General features: G+C 57.8%; 1 protein-coding gene across 1 annotated transcript in view; it reads left to right on the top strand.

Annotated features, from left to right (window-relative positions):
* The window catches only part of dnhd1 (dynein heavy chain domain 1), a 105,271-nt gene that overhangs the window by 9,994 nt on the left and 68,588 nt on the right, over window positions 1–26,689 (top strand). Inside the window, exons 3-9 of the mRNA XM_031897460.1 lie at window positions 111–338; window positions 944–1,081; window positions 4,096–4,150; window positions 10,097–10,317; window positions 12,579–12,816; window positions 19,854–20,011; window positions 24,600–24,725. Coding sequence (XP_031753320.1) covers window positions 111–338; window positions 944–1,081; window positions 4,096–4,150; window positions 10,097–10,317; window positions 12,579–12,816; window positions 19,854–20,011; window positions 24,600–24,725 — 1,164 coding nt within the window. The remainder of the gene's footprint in view (window positions 1–110; window positions 339–943; window positions 1,082–4,095; window positions 4,151–10,096; window positions 10,318–12,578; window positions 12,817–19,853; window positions 20,012–24,599; window positions 24,726–26,689) is intronic.

Raw genomic sequence — 26,689 nt, forward strand, 5'->3', positions numbered from 1 at the left:
CAGTCTGTCAGTTTATTCTCATCCACCACTTTCCTCTTTTTTCTGTTATTTCATCCCTTTTGGTTCTTTCCATTCATTTCTTCAGTGGCTTTGGTTGTTATTGATTGAAGGTGAGGAACGACACGTATCTCATGATGGAGACCCTGAGGAGAGACTGCGAGATGATGGCCCAGGCTCAGCGCAGTGGGAGGGGCACCATAATAGGGAGTGTGAAGCAGGCGGAGTCCTGGAGGAATAAATTGGGGAATTTTGCCGCCCTTGTGACTCACATGATCTGTGAGAATCTACTTTCCTTTATTCAGAGGGATTTCTGCTCTTTTGTATCTGATGCCGTCCAGGTAGGAGCTTTTGTCTTTCCTCTTTTCTGTTTGTGTCCTGTTAGTGTGATTGTGTTGTACATATGTGTGTGTGCCCTGTTAGTGTGATTGTGTTGTACATATGTGTGTGTGCCCTGTTAGTGTGATTGTGTTGTACATATGTGTGTGCCCTGTTAGTGTGATTGTGTTGTACATATGTGTGTGTGCCCTGTTAGTGTGATTGTGTTGTACATATGTGTGTGTGCCCTGTTAGTGTGATTGTGTTGTACATATGTGTGTGTGCCCTGTTAGTGTGATTGTGTTGTACATATGTGTGTGTGCCCTGTTAGTGTGATTGTGTTGTACATATGTGTGTGTGCCCTGTTAGTGTGATTGTGTTGTACATATGTGTGTGTCCTGTTAGTGTGATTGTGTTGTACATATGTGTGTGTGCCCTGTTAGTGTGATTGTGTTGTACATATGTGTGTGTCCTGTTAGTGTGATTGTGTTGTACATATGTGAGTATAGAATCAAAGGGCATTACAGTTATTTGGGTAAATAAAAGTAAAGGGGATGTAGGAGACGTAACAATAAAACCACATGCAGTGTAACACAATTCAGTGATAATTTTGTGTCTCCGTTCACAGGTCGGAAGCCTCAGCCCCTTTCTATGTGCTATCATGGCATTTAGTTCTGAATGTGAGCTAATTCTCTGCCCCTCGGCCTCAGAGCTGACACTTCTCTTCCCTCAAGCCCTGGATTCAATCTTGAAGGCAGTAAATGAGGTGCGTTCCTTTGACCAACCCATACAGCTCCTTGTAAAGCCCACAGAGACCCCCTGTATCTCCTATCAGCCCATACAGACCCCTGTATCCCCTATCAGCCCACAGAGACCCCTGTATCCCCTATCAGCCCATACAGACCCCTGTATCCCCTATCAGCCCATACAGACCCCTGTATCCCCTATCAGCCCATACAGACCCCTGTATCCCCTATCAGCCCATACAGACCCCTGTATCCCCTATCAGCCCATACAGACCCCCTGTATCCCCTATCAGCCCATACAGACCCCTGTATCCCCTATCAGCCCATACAGACCCCCTGTATCCCCTATCAGCCCATACAGACCCCCTGTATCCCCTATCAGCCCATACAGACCCCTGTATCCCCTATCAGCCCATACAGACCCCTGTATCCCCTATCAGCCCATACAGACCCCCTGTATCCCCTATCAGCCCATACAGACCCCTGTATCCCCTATCAGCCCATACAGACCCCCTGTATCCCCTATCAGCCCACAGAGACCCCCTGTATCCCCTATCAGCCCATACAGACCCCCTGTATCCCCTATCAGCCCACAGAGACCCCCTGTATCCCCTATCAGCCCATACAGACCCCTGTATCCCCTATCAGCCCATACAGACCCCTGTATCCCCTATCAGCCCATACAGACCCCCTGTATCCCCTATCAGCCCATACAGACCCCTGTATCCCCTATCAGCCCATACAGACCCCTGTATCCCCTATCAGCCCATACAGACCCCTGTATCCCCTATCAGCCCATACAGACCCCCTGTATCCCCTATCAGCCCATACAGACCCCTGTATCCCCTATCAGCCCATACAGACCCCTGTATCCCCTATCAGCCCACAGAGACCCCCTGTATCCCCTATCAGCCCATACAGACCCCTGTATCCCCTATCAGCCCACAGAGACCCCCTGTATCCCCTATCAGCCCATACAGACCCCTGTATCCCCTATCAGCCCATACAGACCCCTGTATCCCCTATCAGCCCATACAGACCCCCTGTATCCCCTATCAGCCCATACAGACCCCTGTATCCCCTATCAGCCCATACAGACCCCTGTATCCCCTATCAGCCCATACAGACCCCTGTATCCCCTATCAGCCCATACAGACCCCTGTATCCCCTATCAGCCCATACAGACCCCTGTATCCCCTATCAGCCCATACAGACCCCCTGTATCCCCTATCAGCCCATACAGACCCCCTGTATCCCCTATCAGCCCATACAGACCCCTGTATCCCCTATCAGCCCATACAGACCCCTGTATCCCCTATCAGCCCATACAGACCCCCTGTATCCCCTATCAGCCCATACAGACCCCTGTATCCCCTATCAGCCCATACAGACCCCCTGTATCCCCTATCAGCCCATACAGACCCCCTGTATCCCCTATCAGCCCATACAGACCCCCTGTATCCCCTATCAGCCCGTACAGACCCCTGTATCCCCTATCAGCCCATACAGACCCCTGTATCCCCTATCAGCCCATACAGACCCCTGTATCCCCTATCAGCCCATACAGACCCCTGTATCCCCTATCAGCCCATACAGACCCCCTGTATCCCCTATCAGCCCATACAGACCCCCTGTATCTCCTATCAGCCCATACAGACCCCTGTATCCCCTATCAGCCCATACAGACCCCCTGTATCCCCTATCAGTCCATACAGACCCCCTGTATCCCCTATCAGCCCATACAGACCCCTGTATCCCCTATCAGCCCATACAGACCCCTGTATCCCCTATCAGCCCATACAGACCCCTGTATCCCCTATCAGCCCATACAGACCCCTGTATCCCCTATCAGCCCATACAGACCCCTGTATCCCCTATCAGCCCATACAGACCCCCTGTATCCCCTATCAGCCCATACAGACCCCTGTATCCCCTATCAGCCCATACAGACCCCTGTATCCCCTATCAGCCCATACAGACCCCCTGTATCTCCTATCAGCCCAAACAGACCCCTGTATCCCCTATCAGCCCATACAGACCCCTGTATCCCCTATCAGCCCATACAGACCCCTGTATCCCCTATCAGCCCATACAGACCCCTATATCCCCTATCAGCCCATACAGACCCCTGTATCCCCTATCAGCCCATACAGACCCCCTATATCCCCTATCAGCCCATACAGACCCCTGTATCCCCTATCAGCCCATACAGACCCCCTATATCCCCTATCAGCCCATACAGACCCCTGTATCCCCTATCAGCCCATACAGACCCCCTATATCCCCTATCAGCCCATACAGACCCCTGTATCCCCTATCAGCCCATACAGACCCCTGTATCCCCTATTAGCCCATAAAGACCCCCTGTATCCCCTATCAGCCCATACAGACCCCTGTATCCCCTATCAGCCCGTACAGACCCCTGTATCCCCTATCAGCCCATACAGACCCCCTGTATCCCCTATCAGCCCATACAGACCCCTGTATCCCCTATCAGCCCATACAGACCCCCTGTATCCCCTATCAGCCCATACAGACCCCCTGTATCCCCTATCAGCCCATACAGACCCCCTGTATCCCCTATCAGCCCATACAGACCCCTGTATCCCCTATCAGCCCATACAGACCCCTGTATCCCCTATCAGCCCATACAGACCCCTGTATCCCCTATCAGCCCATACAGACCCCTGTATCCCCTATCAGCCCATACAGACCCCTGTATCCCCTATCAGCCCATACAGACCCCCTGTATCCCCTATCAGCCCATACAGACCCCTGTATCCCCTATCAGCCCATACAGACCCCCTGTATCCCCTATCAGCCCATACAGACCCCTGTATCCCCTATCAGCCCATACAGACCCCTGTATCCCCTATCAGCCCATACAGACCCCTGTATCCCCTATCAGCCCATACAGACCCCCTGTATCCCCTATCAGCCCATACAGACCCCCTGTATCCCCTATCAGCCCATACAGACCCCCTGTATCAGCCTATAGAGACCCCCGTAACTGATATTTCCCCTCTCACTGTAGGTTACCCATAATGCTGTGCAAGGACTGGAGAAGAAAGTGAAAGAGAAGCAGACGGGTAGGTAGGGGGTGTGAGTGTTAAATCCTGCCTCTAGGTGGTGCTAGAGAGCAAAGACACAATGGAAAACACCATAAACCTTTTTGGTATTTTTTTCCCTGTATTAACTGGAGGAGCCATAACAGGACAACATGGGAAAGGGGGGGGGGGCATGGCCTGCATGGGGGGGACATACTGCTGGGGGGCCATAGTCTGCTGGGGGGACATAGTCTGCTGGGGGGGGGGGGGCATACTGCTGGGGGGACTTAGTCTGCTGGGGGGGGCATACTGCTGGGGGGTAGGTTATTCTTGGGGGTGGCTGGGGTAGGTTAGTCCTGGAGGGGTGGCTGGGGTAGCTTACCTGTGGGGGGTGGCTGGAGTAGGTTAGTCCTGGAGGCCACTCTGAGACCCCATTCCCAACCCGTGCCTGTACTTGCACCCCCACTCTGAGACCCCATTCCCAACCCATGCCTGTACTGGCACCCCCACTCTGAGACCCCATTCCCAACCCATGCCTGTACTGGCACCCCCACTCTGAGACCCCATTCCCAACCCGTGCCTGTACTAGCACCCCCACTCTGAGACCCCATTCCCAACCCGTGCCTGTACTTGCACCCCCACTCTGAGACCCCATTCCCAACCCATGCCTGTACTGGCACCCCCACTCTGAGACCCCATTCCCAACCCGTGCCTGTACTGGCACCCCCACTCTGAGACCCCATTCCCAACCCGTGCCTGTACTTGCACCCCCACTCTGAGACCCCATTCCCAACCCATGCCTGTACTTGCACCCCCACTCTGAGACCCCATTCCCAACCCGTGCCTGTACTTGCACCCCCACTCTGAGACCCCATTCCCAACCCGTGCCTGTACTTGCACCCCCACTCTGAGACCCCATTCCCAACCTGTGCCTGTACTAGCGCCCCCACTCTGAGACCCCATTCCCAACCCATGCCTGTACTGGCACCCCCACTCTGAGACCCCATTCCCAACCCATGCCTGTACTAGCGCCCCCACTCTGAGACCCCATTCCCAACCCATGCCTGTACTGGCACCCCCACTCTGAGACCCCATTCCCAACCCATGCCTGTACTGGCACCCCCTTTCTGAGACCCCATTCCCAACCCATGCCTGTACTGGCACCCCCACTCTGAGACCCCATTCCCAACCCGTGCCTGTACTGGCGCCCCCACTCTGAGACCCCATTCCCAACCCGTGCCTGTACTGGCACCCCCACTCTGAGACCCCATTCCCAACCCGTGCCTGTACTGGCACCCCCACTCTGAGACCCCATTCCCAACCCGTGCCTGTACTGGCGCCCCCACTCTGAGACCCCATTCCCAACCCGTGCCTGTACTGGCACCCCCACTCTGAGACCCCATTCCCAACCCGTGCCTGTACTGGCACCCCCACTCTGAGACCCCATTCCCAACCCGTGCCTGTACTGGCACCCCCACTCTGAGACCCCATTCCCAACCCGTGCCTGTACTGGCACCCCCACTCTGAGACCCCATTCCCAACCCGTGCCTGTACTTGCACCCCCACTCTGAGACCCCATTCCCAACCCATGCCTGTACTTGCACCCCCACTCTGAGACCCCATTCCCAACCCGTGCCTGTACTTGCACCCCCACTCTGAGACCCCATTCCCAACCCATGCCTGTACTGGCGCCCCCACTCTGAGACCCCATTCCCAACCCGTGCCTGTACTGGCACCCCCACTCTGAGACCCCATTCCCAACCCGTGCCTGTACTGGCACCCCCACTCTGAGACCCCATTCCCAACCCGTGCCTGTACTGGCACCCCCACTCTGAGACCCCATTCCCAACCCATGCCTGTACTGGCACCCCCACTCTGAGACCCCATTCCCAACCCGTGCCTGTACTAGTGCCCCCACTGGTGCCAGGTGAGACAGACCAGGTGAGAGATGCCAGGTGAGACAGGTGAGAGGCACCAGGTCAGAGGCGCCAGGTGAGACAGGTGAGAGGTGCCAGGTGAGACAGGTGAGACAGGTGAGAGGCACCAGGTCAGAGGCGCCAGGTGAGAGGCGCCAGGTGAGACAGGTGAGAGGTGCCAGGTGAGACAGGTGAGACAGGTGAGAGGCACCAGGTCAGAGGCGCCAGGTGAGAGGCGCCAGGGGAGACATGTGAGAGGCGCCAGGTGAGACAGGTGAGAGGCGCCAGGTGAGACAGGTGAGAGGTGCCAGGTGAGACAGGTGAGACAGGTGAGAGGCACCAGGTCAGAGGCGCCAGGTGAGAGGCGCCAGGGGAGACATGTGAGAGGCGCCAGGTGAGACAGGTGAGAGGCACCAGGTCAGAGGCGCCAGGTGAGAGGCGCCAGGGGAGACATGTGAGAGGCGCTAGGTGAGACAGGTGAGAGGCGCCAGGGGAGACAGGTGAGAGGCACCAGGTGAGACAGGTGAGAGGCACCAGGGGAGACAGGTGAGAGGCACCAGGTGAGAGGCGCCAGGGGAGACAGGTGAGAGGCGCCAGGGGAGACAGGTGAGAGGCACCAGGGGAGACAGGTGAGAGGCACCAGGGGAGATAGGTGAGAGGCGCCAGGGGAGATAGGTGAGAGGCACCAGGTGAGAGGCGCCAGGGGAGACAGGTGAGAGGCGCCAGGGGAGACAGGTGAGAGGCACCAGGGGAGACAGGTGAGAGGCACCAGGGGAGACAGGTGAGAGGCACCAGGGGAGACAGGTGAGAGGCACCAGGGGAGACAGGTGAGAGGCACCAGGGGAGACAGGTGAGAGGCACCAGGGGAGACAGGTGAGAGGCGCCAGGGGAGACAGGTGAGAGGCGCCAGGGGAGACAGGTGAGAGGCGCCAGGGGAGACAGGTGAGAGGCACCAGGGGAGACAGGTGAGAGGCACCAGGGGAGACAGGTGAGAGGCACCAGGGGAGACAGGTGAGAGGCGCCAGGGGAGACAGGTGAGAGGCACCAGGGGAGACAGGTGAGAGGCACCAGGGGAGACAGGTGAGAGGCACCAGGTGAGAGGCGCCAGGGGAGACAGGTGAGAGGCGCCAGGGGAGATAGGTGAGAGGCGCCAGGGGAGACAGGTGAGAGGCACCAGGTGAGAGGCGCCAGGGGAGATAGGTGAGAGGCGCCAGGGGAGACAGGTGAGAGGCGCCAGGTGAGAGGCGCCAGGGGAGACAGGTGAGAGGCACCAGGTGAGAGGCGCCAGGGGAGATAGGTGAGAAGCGCCAGGGGAGACAGGTGAGAGGCGCCAGGGGAGATAGGTGAGAGGCACCCTAGGGGAGACAGGTGAGAGGCACCAGGTGAGAGGCACCCTAGGGGAGACAGGTGAGAGGCACCAGGTGAGAGGCGCCAGGGGAGATAGGTGAGAGGCACCCTAGGGGAGACAGGTGAGAGGCACCAGGTGAGAGGCGCCAGGGGAGACAGGTGAGAGGCACCAGGGGAGACAGGTGAGAGGCGCCAGGGGAGATAGGTGAGAGGCGCCAGGGGAGACAGGTGAGAGGCACCAGGGGAGACAGGTGAGAGGCGCCAGGGGAGATAGGTGAGAGGCGCCAGGGGAGACAGGTGAGAGGCGCCAGGGGAGACAGGTGAGAGGCACCAGGGGAGATAAGTGAGAGGCGCCAGGGGAGACAGGTGAGAGGCGCCAGGGGAGACAGGTGAGAGGCGCCAGGGGAGACAGGTGAGAGGCGCCAGGGGAGACAGGTGAGAGGCACCAGGGGAGATAGGTGAGAGGCGCCAGGGGAGACAGGTGAGAGGCGCCAGGGGAGACAGGTGAGAGGCACCAGGGGAGACAGGTGAGAGGCGCCAGGGGAGACAGGTGAGAGGCACCAGGTGAGAGGCGCCAGGGGAGACAGGTGAGAGGCACCAGGGGAGACAGGTGAGAGGCACCAGGTGAGAGGCGCCAGGGGAGACAGGTGAGAGGCGCCAGGGGAGACAGGTGAGAGGCGCCAGGGGAGACAGGTGAGAGGCACCAGGTGAGAGGCGCCAGGGGAGACAGGTGAGAGGCGCCAGGGGAGACAGGTGAGAGGCGCCAGGGGAGACAGGTGAGAGGTGCCAGGGGAGACAGGTGAGAGGCACCAGGTGAGAGGTGCCAGGGGAGACAGGTGAGAGGCGCCAGGGGAGACAGGTGAGAGGCACCAGGTGAGAGGCGCCAGGGGAGACAGGTGAGAGGCGCCAGGGGAGACAGGTGAGAGGCACCAGGTGAGAGGCGCCAGGGGAGACAGGTGAGAGGCGCCAGGGGAGACAGGTGAGAGGCGCCAGGGGAGATAGGTGAGAGGCGCCAGGGGAGACAGGTGAGAGGCGCCAGGGGAGACAGGTGAGAGGCGCCAGGGGAGACAGGTGAGAGGCGCCAGGGGAGACAGGTGAGAGGCGCCAGGGGAGACAGGTGAGAGGCGCCAGGGGAGACAGGTGAGAGGCGCCAGGGGAGACAGGTGAGAGGCGCCAGGGGAGATAGGTGAGAGGCGCCAGGGGAGACAGGTGAGAGGCGCCAGGGGAGATAGGTGAGAGGCACCAGGGGAGATAGGTGAGAGGCGCCAGGTGAGAGGTGCCAGGGGAGACAGGTGAGAGGCACCAGGGGAGATAGGTGAGAGGCGCCAGGGGAGATAGGTGAGAGGCGCCAGGGGAGACAGGTGAGAGGCACCAGGGGAGATAGGTGAGAGGCGCCAGGGGAGACAGGTGAGAGGCACCAGGGGAGACAGGTGAGAGGCACCAGGGGAGATAGGTGAGAGGCGCCAGGGGAGACAGGTGAGAGGCACCAGGGGAGATAGGTGAGAGGCGCCAGGGGAGACAGGTGAGAGGCACCAGGGGAGATAGGTGAGAGGCGCCAGGGGAGACAGGTGAGAGGCGCCAGGGGAGACAGGTGAGAGGCGCCAGGGGAGACAGGTGAGAGGCGCCAGGGGAGACAGGTGAGAGGCGCCAGGGGAGACAGGTGAGAGGCGCCAGGGGAGACAGGTGAGAGGCGCCAGGGGAGACAGGTGAGAGGCGCCAGGGGAGACAGGTGAGAGGCGCCAGGGGAGACAGGTGAGAGGCGCCAGGGGAGACAGGTGAGAGGCGCCAGGGGAGACAGGTGAGAGGCGCCAGGGAGACAGGTGAGAGGCGCCAGGGGAGACAGGTGAGAGGCGCCAGGGGAGACAGGTGAGAGGCGCCAGGGGAGACAGGTGAGAGGCGCCAGGGGAGATAGGTGAGAGGCGCCAGGGGAGACAGGTGAGAGGCGCCAGGGGAGATAGGTGAGAGGCGCCAGGGGAGATAGGTGAGAGGCGCCAGGGGAGATAGGTGAGAGGCACCAGGGGAGATAGGTGAGAGGCGCCAGGGGAGATAGGTGAGAGGCGCCAGGGGAGACAGGTGAGAGGCACCAGGGGAGACAGGTGAGAGGCACCAGGGGAGATAGGTGAGAGGCGCCAGGGGAGACAGGTGAGAGGCACCAGGGGAGATAGGTGAGAGGTGCCAGGGGAGACAGGTGAGAGGCACCAGGGGAGATAGGTGAGAGGTGCCAGGGGAGATAGGTGAGAGGCGCCAGGGGAGATAGGTGAGAGGCGCCAGGGGAGATAGGTGAGAGGCGCCAGGGGAGATAGGTGAGAGGTGCCAGGGGAGATAGGTGAGAGGCGCCAGGGGAGATAGGTGAGAGGCACCAGGGGAGACAGGTGAGAGGCACCAGGGGAGATAGGTGAGAGGCACCAGGGGAGGGCACCCTGCCAGCCAGCACTGGTACATGAGGGGAGAAGGCCCCTGGCCACAGTTTCTCCCTTTTCGGATCCAGGACTTTGGGGTTTGGGATTTCTGGGGGTGCCTGTAAGTGCAATGCCTGATTGTAAGGCTGCACCTGATTGGGCGCTCTCACCACAAGCCGGTAACAGTGAGCCTGATGGGTATGTAACTGTGATGGGCCAATGCCGCCCATACCTGAGTGTTACAGTTCAACACCAGTCTGACCAGTCTCACCCACACTCTGCCCGGAGCCTCGGCCACTGAACCCTATGGCTTTCTCTTCCCCCAGGGTGGGCCCCCCATCCCCTCCGACCTGAGGAACTGACAGTGAGACCGGCGCCCCCGCTGGTAAGGAAGGGCAGAGTCCGCTCTGGGGGCAGCCCCCTTGGCATGGAGGGACGGCGGCACAGGGCTCATTACTTACCCCTGAGACTGCGCCCCCTGGGGGAGATGCTGAGCGCTGATTGGAGGATTCATCTGGCCAAGAACAAGCTGCAGAGTTTCATCCAGGTGAGGGAGAGTCTGATTCCTGTAGTGCCGCTGAGGCTGATGGGAGATAGGGAGAGACTGCCGCTGAGGCTGATGGGAGATAGGGAGAGACTGCCGCTGAGGCTGATGGGAGATGATAGGGAGAGACTGCCGCTGAGGCTGATGGGAGATAGGGAGAGACTGCCGCTGAGGCTGATGGGAGATAGGGAGAGACTGCCGCTGAGGCTGATGGGAGATGATAGGGAGAGACTGCCGCTGAGGCTGATGGGAGATAGGGAGAGACTGCCGCTGAGGCTGATGGGAGATAGGGAGATAGGGAGAGACTGCCGCTGAGGCTGATGGGAGATGATAGGGAGAGAGACTGCCGCTGAGGCTGATGGGAGATGATAGGGAGAGAGACTGCTGCTGAGGCTGATGGGAGATAGGGAGAGACTGCCGCTGAGGCTGATGGGAGATGATAGGGAGAGAGACTGCCGCTGAGGCTGATGGGAGATGATAGGGAGAGACTGCCGCTGAGGCTGATGGGAGATGATAGGGAGAGACTGCCGCTGAGGCTGATGGGAGATGATAGGGAGAGACTGCCGCTGAGGCTGATGGGAGATGATAGGGAGAGACTGCCGCTGAGGCTGATGGGAGATGATAGGGAGAGAGACTGCCGCTGAGGCTGATGGGAGATGATAGGGAGAGAGACTGCCGCTGAGGCTGATGGGAGATGATAGGGGGAGAGACTGCCGCTGAGGCTGATGGGAGATGATAGGGGGAGAGACTGCCGCTGAGGCTGATGGGAGATGATAGGGGGAGAGACTGCCGCTGAGGCTGATGGGAGATAGGGAGAGACTGCCGCTGAGGCTGATGGGAGATGATAGGGGGAGAGACTGCCGCTGAGGCTGATGGGAGATAGGGAGAGACTGCCGCTGAGGCTGTTGAAATAAGAGACTGCTACAGATGAGTAACAGGTGGGTGAGACTGTTAGAGGGAGAGACTGCTACAGATGAGGTAGGCGAGACTGTTAGAGGGAGAGACTGCTACAGATGAGGTAGGCGAGACTGTTAGAGGGAGAGACTGCTACAGATGAGGTAGGCGAGACTGTTAGAGGGAGAGACTGCTACAGATGAGGTAGGCGAGACTGTTAGAGGGAGAGACTGCTACAGATGAGGTAGGCGAGACTGTTAGAGGGAGAGACTGCTACAGATGAGGTAGGAGAGACTGTTAGAGGGAGAGACTGCTACAGATGAGGTAGGCGAGACTGTTAGAGGGAGAGACTGCTACAGATGAGGTAGGCGAGACTGTTAGAGGGAGAGACTGCTACAGATGAGGTAGGCGAGACTGTTAGAGGGAGAGACTGCTACAGATGAGGTAGGCAAGACTGTTAGAGGGAGAGACTGCTACAGATGAGTAACAGGTGGGTGAGACTGTTAGAGGGAGAGACTGCTACAGATGAGGTAGGCGAGACTGTTAGAGGGAGAGACTGCTACAGATGAGTAACAGGTGGGCGAGACTGTTAGAGGGAGAGACTGCTACAGATGAGTAACAGGTGGGCGAGACTGTTAGAGGGAGAGACTGCTACAGATGAGTAACAGGTGGGTGAGACTGTTAGAGGGAGAGACTGCTACAGATGAGGTAGGCGAGACTGTTAGAGGGAGAGACTGCTACAGATGAGGTGGGTGAGACTGTTAGAGGGAGAGACTGCTACAGATGAGGTAGGCGAGACTGTTAGAGGGAGAGACTGCTACAGATGAGGTAGGCGAGACTGTTAGAGGGAGAGACTGCTACAGATGAGTAACAGGTGGGCGAGACTGTTAGAGGGAGAGACTGCTACAGATGAGGTAGGCGAGACTGTTAGAGGGAGAGACTGCTACAGATGAGTAACAGGTGGGCGAGACTGTTAGAGGGAGAGACTGCTACAGATGAGGTGGGTGAGACTGTTAGAGGGAGAGACTGCTACAGATGAGGTAGGCGAGACTGTTAGAGGGAGAGACTGCTACAGATGAGGTAGGCAAGACTGTTAGAGGGAGAGACTGCTACAGATGAGGTAGGCGAGACTGTTAGAGGGAGAGACTGCTACAGATGAGGTAGGCGAGACTGTTAGAGGGAGAGACTGCTACAGATGAGGTAGGCGAGACTGTTAGAGGGAGAGACTGCTACAGATGAGGTAGGCGAGACTGTTAGAGGGAGAGACTGCAGCAGACAGGAAAGAGATGGATGAGGCTTGTTATGGAAGAGAGAGACAGCTGTATATTCTGAATTGGAGCGCTCTCATTTGCTGTCTCTTTCCTCTCCAGGGCTCTGTGTGTGAGGTGCAGAGAGACATGGCAGCGCTCTCGTGGCTGTGCCAGATCTCTAGTTACATTCAGAGATGGTCTCCTGAGGTTCTGGGAGATCTCGGGGGCTGCCCGGCCGGCCAATATGAGGACTTGATCCTACGGCTGCAGAACTGGGGGGAGAAGGTGTGGGGGGTAAAGGAGAGAATAACTGCCCCGGGTCTGGCCGTGTCCTGCACTCACCTACAGAGAGAGACAGGTAAGCAGAGAGACAGCCTCCCCCCCACACAGACAGCAAGATGGAAGTGAGAGAGACTGGCTGCACCAAGATGGCGCCTTCTCTGGTTATTACATGTTCCAGTAACCGGGCTCTGGGGCGCCACCCTGTGGGATTAGCCTGAGTGGCTCCTATGAGTAATCTGGGCGGGAATGACACTAGTTCCCGCCCACAGATGAGCCCCGCCCCCGTGTGATGTTACTGTGAGTGACAGGGAGGTGGAGAGAAGTGGGATGTCACTAGAGTCACATGACTGGGATATATAGGGGCTTTACTTTGCTTCAGAGGGACAAGAGGGGTCTGTCTGTTAATTAATCAGGAGAGGGGGCGGAGCTTTATGGGCGGAGCTTCTCACAGATAGTAACGAGCCCAGCAAATTAACTGTAGGGGCAGCTATAGACGAGTTTGGGGCAAGTAATGGGGGGTTAATTACCCACATACTGACTGGAGCAACAGCACTGCCGGGGCAGTTAATGGGAAGAAGTTTATTAACTGTTACAGGGCAATTATATGGCACAGGGTGTTGGGGAGCCAATCAGAAACCCTGCTGTACTGGATCTAGTGATCTCTAATGGCCCAGAACCTATAGCAAATGTGCCGGTACCAGAACCCCTGGGTAATAGTGACCATAATGTTATCTCATTTAATGTTTGGGGCAAAAAGCAAATATACCCTGGGGCAACAAAGCCTCAGAAAAGCAAATATTAACTCCTTAAAGGAGAAGGAAAGGCAAGTTACTGCCAATAGATTCGCCACATTAGTGCCCCCTAGAGACTATATTTATTCTGCAGAAACCATTTCCTCCCTGAGTAACAGCCCTAGCGGCTCCCTCTGGTGGTTGAAGATAGCAGCTGCCATTTTAGCTTGGGGTCCCCCTATTACAGAGAACCCTGATTTCTTTGCTGTCCCAGAGGGGGCAGTTACTTGGGGGTGCAGGCAGGTTACACCACATTGGGGGGCAGTTACCTGGGGGTGCAGGCAGGTTACACCCCATTGGGGGGCAGTTACCTGGGGGTGCAGGCAGGTTACACCACATTGGGGGGCAGTTACCTGGGGGTGCAGACAGGTTACACCACATTAAGGGGGCAGTTACCTGGGGGTGCAGGCAGGTTACACCACATTGGGGGCAGTTACCTGGGGGTGCAGGCAGGTTACACCACATTGGGGGGCAGTTACCTGGGGGTGCAGGCAGGTTACACCACATTAAGGGGGCAGTTACCTGGGGGTGCAGGCAGGTTACACCACATTGGGGGGCAGTTACCTGGGGGTGCAGGCAGGTTACACCCCATTGGGGGGCAGTTACCTGGGGGTGCAGGCAGGTTACACCACATTGGGGGGCAGTTACCTGGGGGTGCAGGCAGGTTACACCACATTAAGGGGGCAGTTACCTGGGGGTGCAGGCAGGTTACACCACATTGGGGGGCAGTTACCTGGGGGTGCAGGCAGGTTACACCCCATTGGGGGGCAGTTACCTGGGGGTGCAGGCAGGTTACACCACATTGGGGGGCAGTTACCTGGGGGTGCAGGCAGGTTACACCACATTGGGGGGCAGTTACCTGGGGGTGCAGGCAGGTTACACCCCATTGGGGGGCAGTTACCTGGGGGTGCAGGCAGGTTACACCCCATTGGGGGGCAGTTACCTGGGGGTGCAGGCAGGTTACACCACATTGGGGGGCAGTTACCTGGGGGTGCAGGCAGGTTACACCACATTGGGGGCAGTTACCTGGGGGTGCAGGCAGGTTACACCCCATTGGGGGGCAGTTACCTGGGGGTGCAGGCAGGTTACACCACATTGGGGGGCAGTTACCTGGGGGTGCAGGCAGGTTACACCACATTGGGGGGCAGTTACCTGGGGTGCAGGCAGGTTACACCACATTGGGGGGCAGTTACCTGGGGGTGCAGGCAGGTTACACCACATTGGGGGGCAGTTACCTGGGGGTGCAGGCAGGTTACACCACATTGGGGGGCAGTTACCTGGGGGTGCAGGCAGGTTACACCACATTGGGGGGCAGTTACCTGGGGGTGCAGGCAGGTTACACCACATTGGGGGGCAGTTACCTGGGGGTGCAGGCAGGTTACACCACATTGGGGGCAGTTACCTGGGGGTGCAGGCAGGTTACACCACATTGGGGGGCAGTTACCTGGGGGTGCAGGCAGGTTACACCACATTGGGGGCAGTTACCTGGGGGTGCAGGCAGGTTACACCACATTGGGGGCAGTTACCTGGGGTGCAGGCAGGTTACACCACATTGGGGGCAGTTACCTGGGGGTGCAGGCAGGTTACACCACATTGGGGGGCAGTTACCTGGGGGTGCAGGCAGGTTACACCACATTGGGGGGCAGTTACCTGGGGATGCAGGCAGGTTACACCACATTGGGGGGCAGTTACCTGGGGGTGCAGGCAGGTTACACCACATTGGGGGGCAGTTACCTGGGGATGCAGGCAGGTTACACCACATTGGGGGGCAGTTACCTGGGGGTGCAGGCAGGTTACACCACATTGGGGGGCAGTTACCTGGGGGTGCAGGCAGGTTACACCACATTGGGGGGCAGTTACCTGGGGGTGCAGACAGGTTACACCACATTGGGGGGGGCAGTTACCTGGGGGTGCAGGCAGGTTACACCACATTGGGGGGCAGTTACCTGGGGGTGCAGGCAGGTTACACCACATTGGGGGCAGTTACCTGGGGATGCAGGCAGGTTACACCACATTGGGGGGCAGTTACCTGGGGGTGCAGGCAGGTTACACCATATTGGGGGGCAGTTACCTGGGGGTGCAGGCAGGTTACACCACATTGGGGGGCAGTTACCTGGGGGTGCAGGCAGGTTACACCACATTGGGGGGCAGTTACCTGGGGGTGCAGGCAGGTTACACCACATTGGGGGGCAGTTACCTGGGGGTGCAGGCAGGTTACACCACATTGGGGGGCAGTTACCTGGGGGTGCAGGCAGGTTACACCACATTAAGGGGGCAGTTACCTGGGGGTGCAGGCAGGTTACACCACATTGGGGGGCAGTTACCTGGGGGTGCAGGCAGGTTACACCACATTGGGGGGCAGTTACCTGGGGATGCAGGCAGGTTACACCACATTGGGGGGCAGTTACCTGGGATGCAGGCAGGTTACACCACATTGGGGGGCAGTTACCTGGGGGTGCAGGCAGGTTACACCACATTGGGGGGCAGTTACCTGGGGGTGCAGGCAGGTTACACCACATTGGGGGGCAGTTACCTGGGGGTGCAGGCAGGTTACACCACATTGGGGGGCAGTTACCTGGGGGTGCAGGCAGGTTACACCACATTGGGGGGCAGTTACCTGGGGGTGCAGGCAGGTTACACCACATTGGGGGCAGTTACCTGGGGGTGCAGACAGGTTACACCCCATTGGGGGGGCAGTTACCTGGGGGTGCAGACAGGTTACACCCCATTGGGGGGCAGTTTACCTGGGGGTGCAGACAGGTTACACCCCATTGGGGGGCAGTTACCTGGGGGTGCAGGCAGGTTACACCCCATTGGGGGCAGTTACCTGGGGGTGCAGGCAGGTTACACCACATTGGGGGGGGGCAGTTACCTGGGGGTGCAGGCAGGTTACACCCCATTGGGGGGCAGTTACCTGGGGGTGCAGGCAGGTTACACCCCATTGGGGGGCAGTTACCTGGGGGTGCAGGCAGGTTACACCCCATTGGGGGGCAGTTACCTGGGGGTGCAGGCAGGTTACACCACATTGGGGGGCAGTTACCTGGGGGTGCAGGCAGGTTACACCACATTGGGGGGCAGTTACCTGGGGGTGCAGGCAGGTTACACCACATTGGGGGCAGTTACCTGGGGGTGCAGGCAGGTTACACCCCATTGGGGGGCAGTTACCTGGGGGTGCAGGCAGGTTACACCACATTGGGGGGCAGTTACCTGGGGGTTCAGGCAGGTTACACCACATTAAGGGGGCAGTTACCTGGGGGTTCAGGCAGGTTACACCACATTGGGGGGCAGTTACCTGGGGGTGCAGGCAGGTTACACCCCATTGGGGGGCAGTTACCTGGGGGTGCAGGCAGGTTACACCCCATTGGGGGGCAGTTACCTGGGGGTGCAGGCAGGTTACACCCACATTGGGGGGCAGTTACCTGGGGGTGCAGGCAGGTTACACCACATTGGGGGCAGTTACCTGGGGGTGCAGGCAGGTTACACCCCATTGGGGGGGCAGTTACCTGGGGGTGCAGGCAGGTTACACCACATTGGGGGGCAGTTACCTGGGGGTGCAGGCAGGTTACACCACATTGGGGGGCAGTTACCTGGGGGTGCAGGCAGGTTACACCACATTGGGGGGCAGTTACCTGGGGGTGCAGGCAGGTTACACCCACATTGGGGGGCAGTTACCTGGGGGTGCAGGCAGGTTACACCACATTGGGGGGCAGTTACCTGGGGTGCAGGCAGGTTACACCACATTGGGGGGCAGTTACCTGGGGGTGCAGGCAGGTTACACCACATTGGGGGGCAGTTACCTGGGGGTGCAGGCAGGTTACACCACATTGGGGGGCAGTTACCTGGGGGTGCAGGCAGGTTACACCACATTGGGGGCAGTTACCTGGGGGTGCAGGCAGGTTACACCACATTGGGGGGCAGTTACCTGGGGGTGCAGGCAGGTTACACCACATTGGGGGGCAGTTACCTGGGGGTGCAGGCAGGTTACACCACATTGGGGGCAGTTACCTGGGGGTGCAGGCAGGTTACACCACATTGGGGGGCAGTTACCTGGGGGTGCAGGCAGGTTACACCACATTGGGGGGCAGTTACCTGGGGATGCAGGCAGGTTACACCACATTGGGGGGCAGTTACCTGGGGGTGCAGGCAGGTTACACCACATTGGGGGGCAGTTACCTGGGGATGCAGGCAGGTTACACCACATTGGGGGGCAGTTACCTGGGGGTGCAGGCAGGTTACACCACATTGGGGGGCAGTTACCTGGGGGTGCAGGCAGGTTACACCACATTGGGGGGCAGTTACCTGGGGGTGCAGACAGGTTACACCACATTGGGGGGGGCAGTTACCTGGGGGTGCAGGCAGGTTACACCACATTGGGGGGCAGTTACCTGGGGGTGCAGGCAGGTTACACCACATTGGGGGCAGTTACCTGGGGATGCAGGCAGGTTACACCACATTGGGGGGCAGTTACCTGGGGGTGCAGGCAGGTTACACCATATTGGGGGGCAGTTACCTGGGGGTGCAGGCAGGTTACACCACATTGGGGGGCAGTTACCTGGGGGTGCAGGCAGGTTACACCACATTGGGGGGCAGTTACCTGGGGGTGCAGGCAGGTTACACCACATTGGGGGGCAGTTACCTGGGGGTGCAGGCAGGTTACACCACATTGGGGGGCAGTTACCTGGGGGTGCAGGCAGGTTACACCACATTAGGGGGCAGTTACCTGGGGGTGCAGGCAGGTTACACCACATTGGGGGCAGTTACCTGGGGTGCAGGCAGGTTACACCACATTGGGGGGCAGTTACCTGGGGATGCAGGCAGGTTACACCACATTGGGGGGGCAGTTACCTGGGGATGCAGGCAGGTTACACCACATTGGGGGGCAGTTACCTGGGGGTGCAGGCAGGTTACACCACATTGGGGGGCAGTTACCTGGGGGTGCAGGCAGGTTACACCACATTGGGGGGCAGTTACCTGGGGGTGCAGGCAGGTTACACCACATTGGGGGGCAGTTACCTGGGGTGCAGGCAAGGTTACACCACATTGGGGGGCAGTTACCTGGGGTGCAGGCAGGTTACACCACATTGGGGGGCAGTTACCTGGGGGTGCAGACAGGTTACACCCCATTGGGGGGCAGTTACCTGGGGGTGCAGACAGGTTACACCCCATTGGGGGGCAGTTACCTGGGGGTGCAGACAGGTTACACCCCATTGGGGGGCAGTTACCTGGGGGTGCAGGCAGGTTACACCCCATTGGGGGGCAGTTACTGGGGGTGCAGGCAGGTTACACCACATTGGGGGCAGTTACCTGGGGGTGCAGGCAGGTTACACCACATTGGGGGGCAGTTACCTGGGGGTGCAGGCAGGTTACACCCCATTGGGGGGCAGTTACCTGGGGGTGCAGGCAGGTTACACCCCATTGGGGGGCAGTTACCTGGGGGTGCAGGCAGGTTACACCACATTGGGGGGCAGTTACCTGGGGGTGCAGGCAGGTTACACCACATTGGGGGGCAGTTACCTGGGGTGCAGGCAGGTTACACCACATTGGGGGGCAAGTTACCTGGGGGTGCAGGCAGGTTACACCAACATTGGGGGCAGTTACCTGGGGGTGCAGGCAGGTTACACCCCATTGGGGGGCAGTTACCTGGGGGTGCAGGCAGGTTACACCACATTGGGGGGCAGTTACCTGGGGTTCAGGCAGGTTACACCACATTAAGGGGGCAGTTACCTGGGGGTTCAGGCAGGTTACACCACATTGGGGGGCAGTTACCTGGGGGTGCAGGCAGGTTACACCACATTGGGGGGCAGTTACCTGGGGGTGCAGGCAGGTTACACCACATTGGGGGGCAGTTACCTGGGGGTGCAGGCAGGTTACACCACATTGGGGGCAGTTACCTGGGGGTGCAGGCAGGTTACACCCCATTGGGGGGCAGTTACCTGGGGGTGCAGGCAGGTTACACCACATTGGGGGGCAGTTACCTGGGGGTTCAGGCAGGTTACAACCACATTAAGGGGGCAGTTACCTGGGGGTTTCAGGCAGGTTACACCACATTGGGGGGCAGTTACCTGGGGGTGCAGGCAGGTTACACCACATTGGGGGGCAGTTACCTGGGGGTGCAGGCAGGTTACACCACATTGGGGGGCAGTTACCTGGGGGTGCAGGCAGGTTACACCCCATTGGGGGGCAGTTACCTGGGGGTGCAGGCAGGTTACACCATATTGGGGGGCAGTTACCTGGGGGTGCAGGCAGGTTACACCCCATTGGGGGGCAGTGGGGTAGATTTAAGCACTGATATTGCAGATTTTTCCCTCACACTGGGCTTTAGGTGCAGAACTGATGAGAATTATCCAAAATATCTGTGACTTCCTCTCCTCCGAGATCTCCCAGCAATCCCATTGGCTCTCGCAGGAACTGACTGACGCTCTGCGGTCTCTGCAGCGAATCAGCACTGATGTCTCATCCTTCTCCCAGAATCTGGGCAAGGTGAGGGGCAATTCCCAGAGTGTGGGCAAGGTAAGGGGCAATTCCCAGAGTGTGGGCATGGTGAGGGGCAATTCCCAGAGTGTGGGCATGGTGAGGGGCAATTCCCAGAGTGTGGGCATGGTGAGGGGCAATTCCCAGAGTGTGGGCATGGTGAGGGGCAATTCCCAGTGGGTGGGCATGGTGAGGGGCAATTCCCAGAGTGTGGGCAAGGTGAGGGGCAATTCCCAGAGTGTGGGCATGGTGAGGGGCAATTCCCAGAGTGTGGGCAAGGTAAGGGGCAATTCCCAGATTGTGGGCATGGTGAGGGGCAATTCCCAGAGTGTGGGCATGGTGAGGGGCAATTCCCAGTGGGTGGGCAAGGTGAGGGGCAATTCCCAGAGTGTGGGCATGGTGAGGGGCAATTCCCAGAGTGTGGGCATGGTGAGGGGCAATTCCCAGTGGGTGGGCAAGGTGAGGGGCAATTCCTTGAGTGTGGGCAAGGTGAGGGGCAATTCCCAGAGTGTGGGCAAGGTAAGGGGCAATTCCCAGAGTGTGGGCATGGTGAGGGGCAATTCCCAGAGTGTGGGCATGGTGAGGGGCAATTCCCAGAGTGTGGGCATGGTGAGGGGCAATTCCCAGTGGGTGGGCAAGGTAAGGGGCAATTCCTTGAGTGTGGGCAAGGTAAGGGGCAATTCCCAGTGGGTGGGCAAGGTAAGGGGCAATTCCTTGAGTGTGGGCAAGGTGAGGGGCAATTCCCAGAGTGTGGGCAAGGTAAGGGGCAATTCCTTGAGTGTGGGCAAGGTAAGGGGCAATTCCCAGAGTGTGGGCATGGTAAGGGGCAATTCCCAGAGTGTGGGCATGGTGAGGGGCAATTCCCAGTGGGTGGGCAAGGTGAGGGGCAATTCCCAGAGTGTGGGCATGGTGAGGGGCAATTCCCAGAGTGTGGGCATGGTGAGGGGCAATTCCCAGTGGGTGGGCAAGGTAAGGGGCAATTCCTTGAGTGTGGGCAAGGTAAGGGGCAATTCCCAGAGTGTGGGCAAGGTAAGGGGCAATTTCCAGAGTGTGGGCAAGATAAGGGGCAATTCCCAGAGTTTGGGCATGGTGAGGGGCAATTCCCAGAGTGTGGGCAAGTTAAGGGGCAATTCCCAGAGTGTGGGCAAGATAAGGGGCAATTCCCAGAGTGTGGGCATGGTGAGGGGCAATTTCCAGAGTGTGGGCAAGATAAGGGGCAATTCCCAGATTTTGGGCATGGTGAGGGGCAATTCCCAGAGTGTGGGCAAGATAAGGGGCAATTCCCAGAGTGTGGGCAAGATAAGGGGCAATTCCCAGAGTGTGGGCATGGTGAGGGGCAATTCCCAGAGTGTGGGCATGGTGAGGGGCAATTCCCAGAGTGTGGGCATGGTGAGGGGGCAATTCCCAGAGTGTGGGCATGGTGAGGGGCAATTCCCAGAGTGTGGGCATGGTGAGGGGCAATTCCCAGATTGTGGGCAAGGTAAGGGGCCATTCCTAGAGTGTGGGCAAGGTAAGGGGCAATTCCCCAGAGTGTGGGCAAGATAAGGGGCAATTCCCAGAGTGTGGGCATGGTGAGGGGCAATTCCCAGAGTGTGGGCATGGTGAGGGGCAATTCCCAGAGTGTGGGCATGGTGAGGGGCAATTTCCAGAGTGTGGGCAAGGTAAGGGGGAATTCCCAGAGTGTGGGCAAGGTAAGGGGCAATTCCCAGAGTGTGGGCAAGGTAAGGGGCAATTCCCAGAGTGTGGGCAAGGTAAGGGGCAATTCCCAGAGTGTGGTTAAGGTGAGGGGCAATTCCCAGAGTGTGGGCATGGTGAGGGGCAATTTCCAGAGTGTGGGCAAGGTAAGGGGCAATTCCCAGAGTGTGGGCAAGGTAAGGGGCAATTCCCAGAGTGTGGGCATGGTAAGGGGCAATTCCCAGAGTGTGGGCAAGGTAAGGGGCAATTCCCAGAGTGTGGGCATGGTGAGGGGCAATTTCCAAAGTGTGGGCAAGGTAAGGGGCAATTCCCAGAGTGTGGGCAAGGTAAGGGGCAATTCCCAGAGTGTGGGCAAGGTAAGGGGCAATTCCCAGAGTGTGGGCAAGGTAAGGGGCAATTCCCAGAGTGTGGGCAAGGTAAGGGGCAATTCCCAGAGTGTGGGCAAGGTAAGGGGCAATTCCCAGAGTGTGGGCAAGATAAGGGGCAATTCCCAGAGTGTGGGCAAGGTAAGGGGCAATTCCCAGAGTGTGGGCAAGGTAAGGGGCAATTCCCAGAGTGTGGGCAAGGTAAGGGGCATTCCCAGAGTGTGGGCAAGGTAAGGGGCAATTCCCAGAGTGTGGGCAAGGTAAGGGGCAATTCCCAGATTGTGGGCATGGTAAGGGGCAATTCCCAGAGTGTGGGCAAGGTAAGGGGCAATTCCCAGAGTGTGGGCAAGGTAAGGGGCAATTTCCAGAGTGTGGGCATGGTGAGGGGCAATTCCCAGAGTGTGGGCAAGGTAAGGGGCAATTCCCAGAGTGTGGGCATGGTGAGGGGCAATTCCCAGAGTGTGGGCAAGGTAAGGGGCAATTCCCAGAGTGTGGGCATGGTAAGGGGCAATTCCCAGAGTGTGGGCAAGGTAAGGGGCAATTCCCAGAGTGTGGGCAAGGTAAGGGGCAATTCCAGAGTGTGGGCATGGTAAGGGGCAATTCCCAGAGTGTGGGCAAGGTAAGGGGCAATTTCCAGAGTGTGGGCATGGTGAGGGGCAATTCCCAGAGTGTGGGCAAGGTAAGGGGCAATTCCCAGAGTGTGGGCAAGGTAAGGGGCAATTCCCAGAGTGTGGGCAAGGTGAGGGGCAATTCCCAGAGTGTGGGCAAGGTAAGGGGCAATTCCCAGAGTGTGGGCATAGGGACATGGTTTGAACTTCCATTCCAGCCAATCCAATCCCCACACAACTGAGCAGTCTATAAAGCTCCGCCCTCTCTGGGGCCCCTATTTTTTGATGAACGTGGTGTGAGGGGCTACTGGCGTATATATCATCATTTATTGTATACCCCCCCTTATATATTTATATATAGTGACCCCCCCCTTAACTGCCCCCCCCCCCCAGTGTAACCAATCCCAACTGGGCCAGCCTTTCCCCATAACTGAGCCCATTCCCTTTATCAGCTTAGTCGCTCTTCCCTGTACTTTCTCTATTTCATTACTGCCCCCCTTATATATTTATATATAGTGACCCCCCCTTAACTGCCCCTTCCCCAGTGTAACCATCCCAACTGGGCCAGCCTTTCCCCATAACTGAGCCCATTCCCTTTATCAGCTTAGTCGCTCTTCCCTGTACTTTCTCTATTTCATTACTGCCCCCCCCTTATATATTTATATATAGTGACCCCCCCTTAACTGCCCCCCCCAGTGTAACCAATCCCAACTGGGCCAGCCTTTCCCCATAACTGAGCCCATTCCCTTTATCAGCTTAGTCGCTCTTCCCTGTACTTTCTCTATTTCATTACTGCCCCCCCCTTATATATTTATATATAGTGCCCCCCCTTAACTGCCCCCCCCCAGTGTAACCAATCCCAACTGGGCCAGCCTTTCCCCATAACTGAGCCCATTCCCTTTATCAGCTTAGTCGCTCTTCCCTGTACTTTCTCTATTTCATTACTGCCCCCCCCTTATATATTTATATATAGTGCCCCCCCCTTAACTGCCCCCCCCAGTGTTAACCAATCCCAACTGGGCCAGCCTTTCCCTATAACTGAGCCCATTCCCTTTATCAGCTTAGTCGCTCTTCTCTGTACTTTCTCTATTTCATTACTGCCCCCCCCTTATATATTTATATATAGTGCCCCCCCCTTAACTGCCCCCCCCCCCAGTGTAACCAATCCCAACTGGGCCAGCCTTTCCCTATAACTGAGCCCATTCCCTTTATCAGCTTAGTCGCTCTTCCCTGTACTTTCTCTATTTCATTACTGCCCCCCTTATATATTTATATATAGTGACCCCCCCCTTAACTGCCCCCCCCCCCCCAGTGTAACCAATCCCAACTGGGCCAGCCTTTCCCCATAACTGAGCCCATTCCCTTTATCAGCTTAGTCGCTCTTCTCTGTACTTTCTCTATTTCATTACTGCCCCCCCTTATATATTTATATATAGTGACCCCCCCCCTTAACTGCCCCCCCCCCAGTGTAACCAATCCCAACTGGGCCTGCCTTTACCCATACCCGCCCCTGTTTATGGGGGCATGTTGCTGAGGGGCAATTCCCAATACAGTAAATATAGAGCCCCACCCAAGACAGGAGCCCCAATAGGAAGAGTGGCCCCAGACAGGGGCAGCGTTTGGCTGATTTCTGGCTACTGAGGTACAAACCACAGATCAGCTCTATGGACCAATAACAGCGCCACCTACTGGTCACATTATAAGATTTTCCACAATACAAAATAGTGGCTCGAAGTAACCAGAATAAAATGTTTTTGTCCATTAATTGCAGTAGTCCATAAATTCAACTTATCTGGCAGTTACAGAATTAAAACCAACCAATTAACCCCCCACTGTGTTCTACTCCTCTTATGGGGGAGACCGTATAAGCTCAGGTTTAGCAGCCCCCCGGGGGCCCTAATGCTTTATTATTGCTATTACCCCCGGTAGGTAACTGAATACAGTGGGAAGAGTCCGGCCTATCAGTCACGGCTAGACTACGTGCTGTCTCTAAGTGAGGTGCTGCGCATGTACCAGCGCCAGGCTACCCCCGGGGGGCACACACTACAAACCCAGGTAAGTGGCAGTTCTGAGGGACACTACCCAGGGGGTGGGGGTTTCACTGGGTAGAGGCTGCAGAGACTGGGGGTAAGTAATGAGAGGTTCTACAATGGGGAGAGGCCGTGGGTCGAAAGGGCTGAGTGTTACGCTGGGTGGTGGTGTTGATGTCACAATGGGAAGACAGAGGGGTAAGTAATGAAGGGTCATACACTGGGGAGAAGACTTCAACCAATGGGGATTAAGTTAAGGTGTTCCATGGGGTGGGGCTTATAGAGGGGAGGGTATCAGGACCCAATAAGGAGTTTGTTGGAAGAGTTCGTAGGGGAAGGACCTCTCCTACACCTCCCACTGAGGCGACAGCCGCTGAGGGTGAGACAGGACTGGGCCTAGTGGAGGAGTGGCAGGAGTGCTGAACCTTAGCGTCAAAGCAGAAACAGTAGGCAGAAGGCGTAGTCGGACAGGCGGTCAGTCGGTGCAGGCAGCGCGGTTCAATTCCACGATCGGGCCGGGTCAAAATCCAAGAAATCAGTAGCAGAAGATAAAGCTCAGTGTTTCCCAGAGAAAAGATCACTTCGCAGTGATCCCAGGCCTCAGGCGTCCTTAAAAACGCAATGCGCATGCGTCGGCGTATAATAGTGCCAGAATGGCAGCAATTTACATTTCCCCATAGAAAGTCAATGAGTGACATCTGATTGGAGGTTGGTGGCTCCACCCACTTTTACTAACCATGACCTGCAGTCCACCAGTGACCAACTGTGAAGTGTTGGGAACCCTGGGGTTACTACTGTGAGAGTGGCCATTCATAGCTCCCTGCCCCACACTAATGGTTCCTCCCTCTCTCTTCCCTGCCCCACACTAAAGGTTACTCCCTCTTCCCTGCCCCACACTAAAGGTTCCTCCCTCTTCCCAGCCCCACACTAAAGGTTCCTCCCTCTCTCTTCCCTGCCCCACACTAAAGGTTCCTCCCTCTTCCCAGCCCCCACACTAAAGGTTCCTCCCTCTCTCTTCCCTGCCCCACACTAAAGGTTACTCCCTCTCTCTTCCCTGCCCCACACTAAAGGTTCCTCCCTCTTCCCTGCCCCACACTAAAGGTTCCTCCCTCTCTCTTCCCTGCCCCACACTAAAGGTTACTCCCTCTCTCTTCCCTGCCCCACACTAAAGGTTCCTCCCTCTTCCCTGCCCCACACTAAAGGTTCCTCCCTCTCTCTTCCCTGCCCCACACTAATGGTTCCTCCCTCTCTCTTCCCTGCCCCACACTAAAGGTTCCTCCCTCTCTCTTCCCTGCCCCACACTAAAGGTTCCTCCCTCTCTCTTCCCAGCCCCACACTAAAGGTTCCTCCCTCTCTCTTCCCTGCCCCACACTAAAGGTTCCTCCCTCTCTCTTCCCTGCCCCACACTAAAGGTTCCTCCCTTTCTCTTCCCTGCCCCACACTAAAGGTTCCTCCCTCTCTCTTCCCTGCCCCACACTAAAGGTTCCTCCCTCTCTCTTCCCTGCCCCACACTAAAGGTTCCTCCCTCTCTCTTCCATGCCCCACACTAAAGGTTCCTCCCTCTTCCATGCCCCACACTAAAGGTTCCTCCCTCTCTCTTCCCTGCCCCACACTAAAGGTTACTCCCTCTTCCATGCCCCACACTAAAGGTTCCTCCCTCTTCCCTGCCCCACACTAAAGGTTCCTCCCTCTCTCTTCCCTGCCCCACTCTAAAGGTTACTCCCTCTTCCATGCCCCACACTAAAGGTTCCTCCCTCTTCCCAGCCCCACACTAAAGGTTCCTCCCTCTCTCTTCCCTGCCCCACACGAAAGGTTCCTCCCTCTCTCTTCCCTGCCCCACACTAAAGGTTCCTCCCTCTCTCTTCCCTGCCCCACACTAAAGGTTCCTCCCTCTTCCCTGCCCCACACTAAAGGTTCCTCCCTCTTCCCTGCCCCACACTAAAGGTTCCTTACTCTCTGCCCCGCACTAAAGGTTCCTCCCTCTTCCCT

Source organism: Xenopus tropicalis, chromosome 2, assembly GCF_000004195.4.
Source record: "Xenopus tropicalis strain Nigerian chromosome 2, UCB_Xtro_10.0, whole genome shotgun sequence".
NCBI lineage: Eukaryota > Metazoa > Chordata > Amphibia > Anura > Pipidae > Xenopus > Xenopus tropicalis.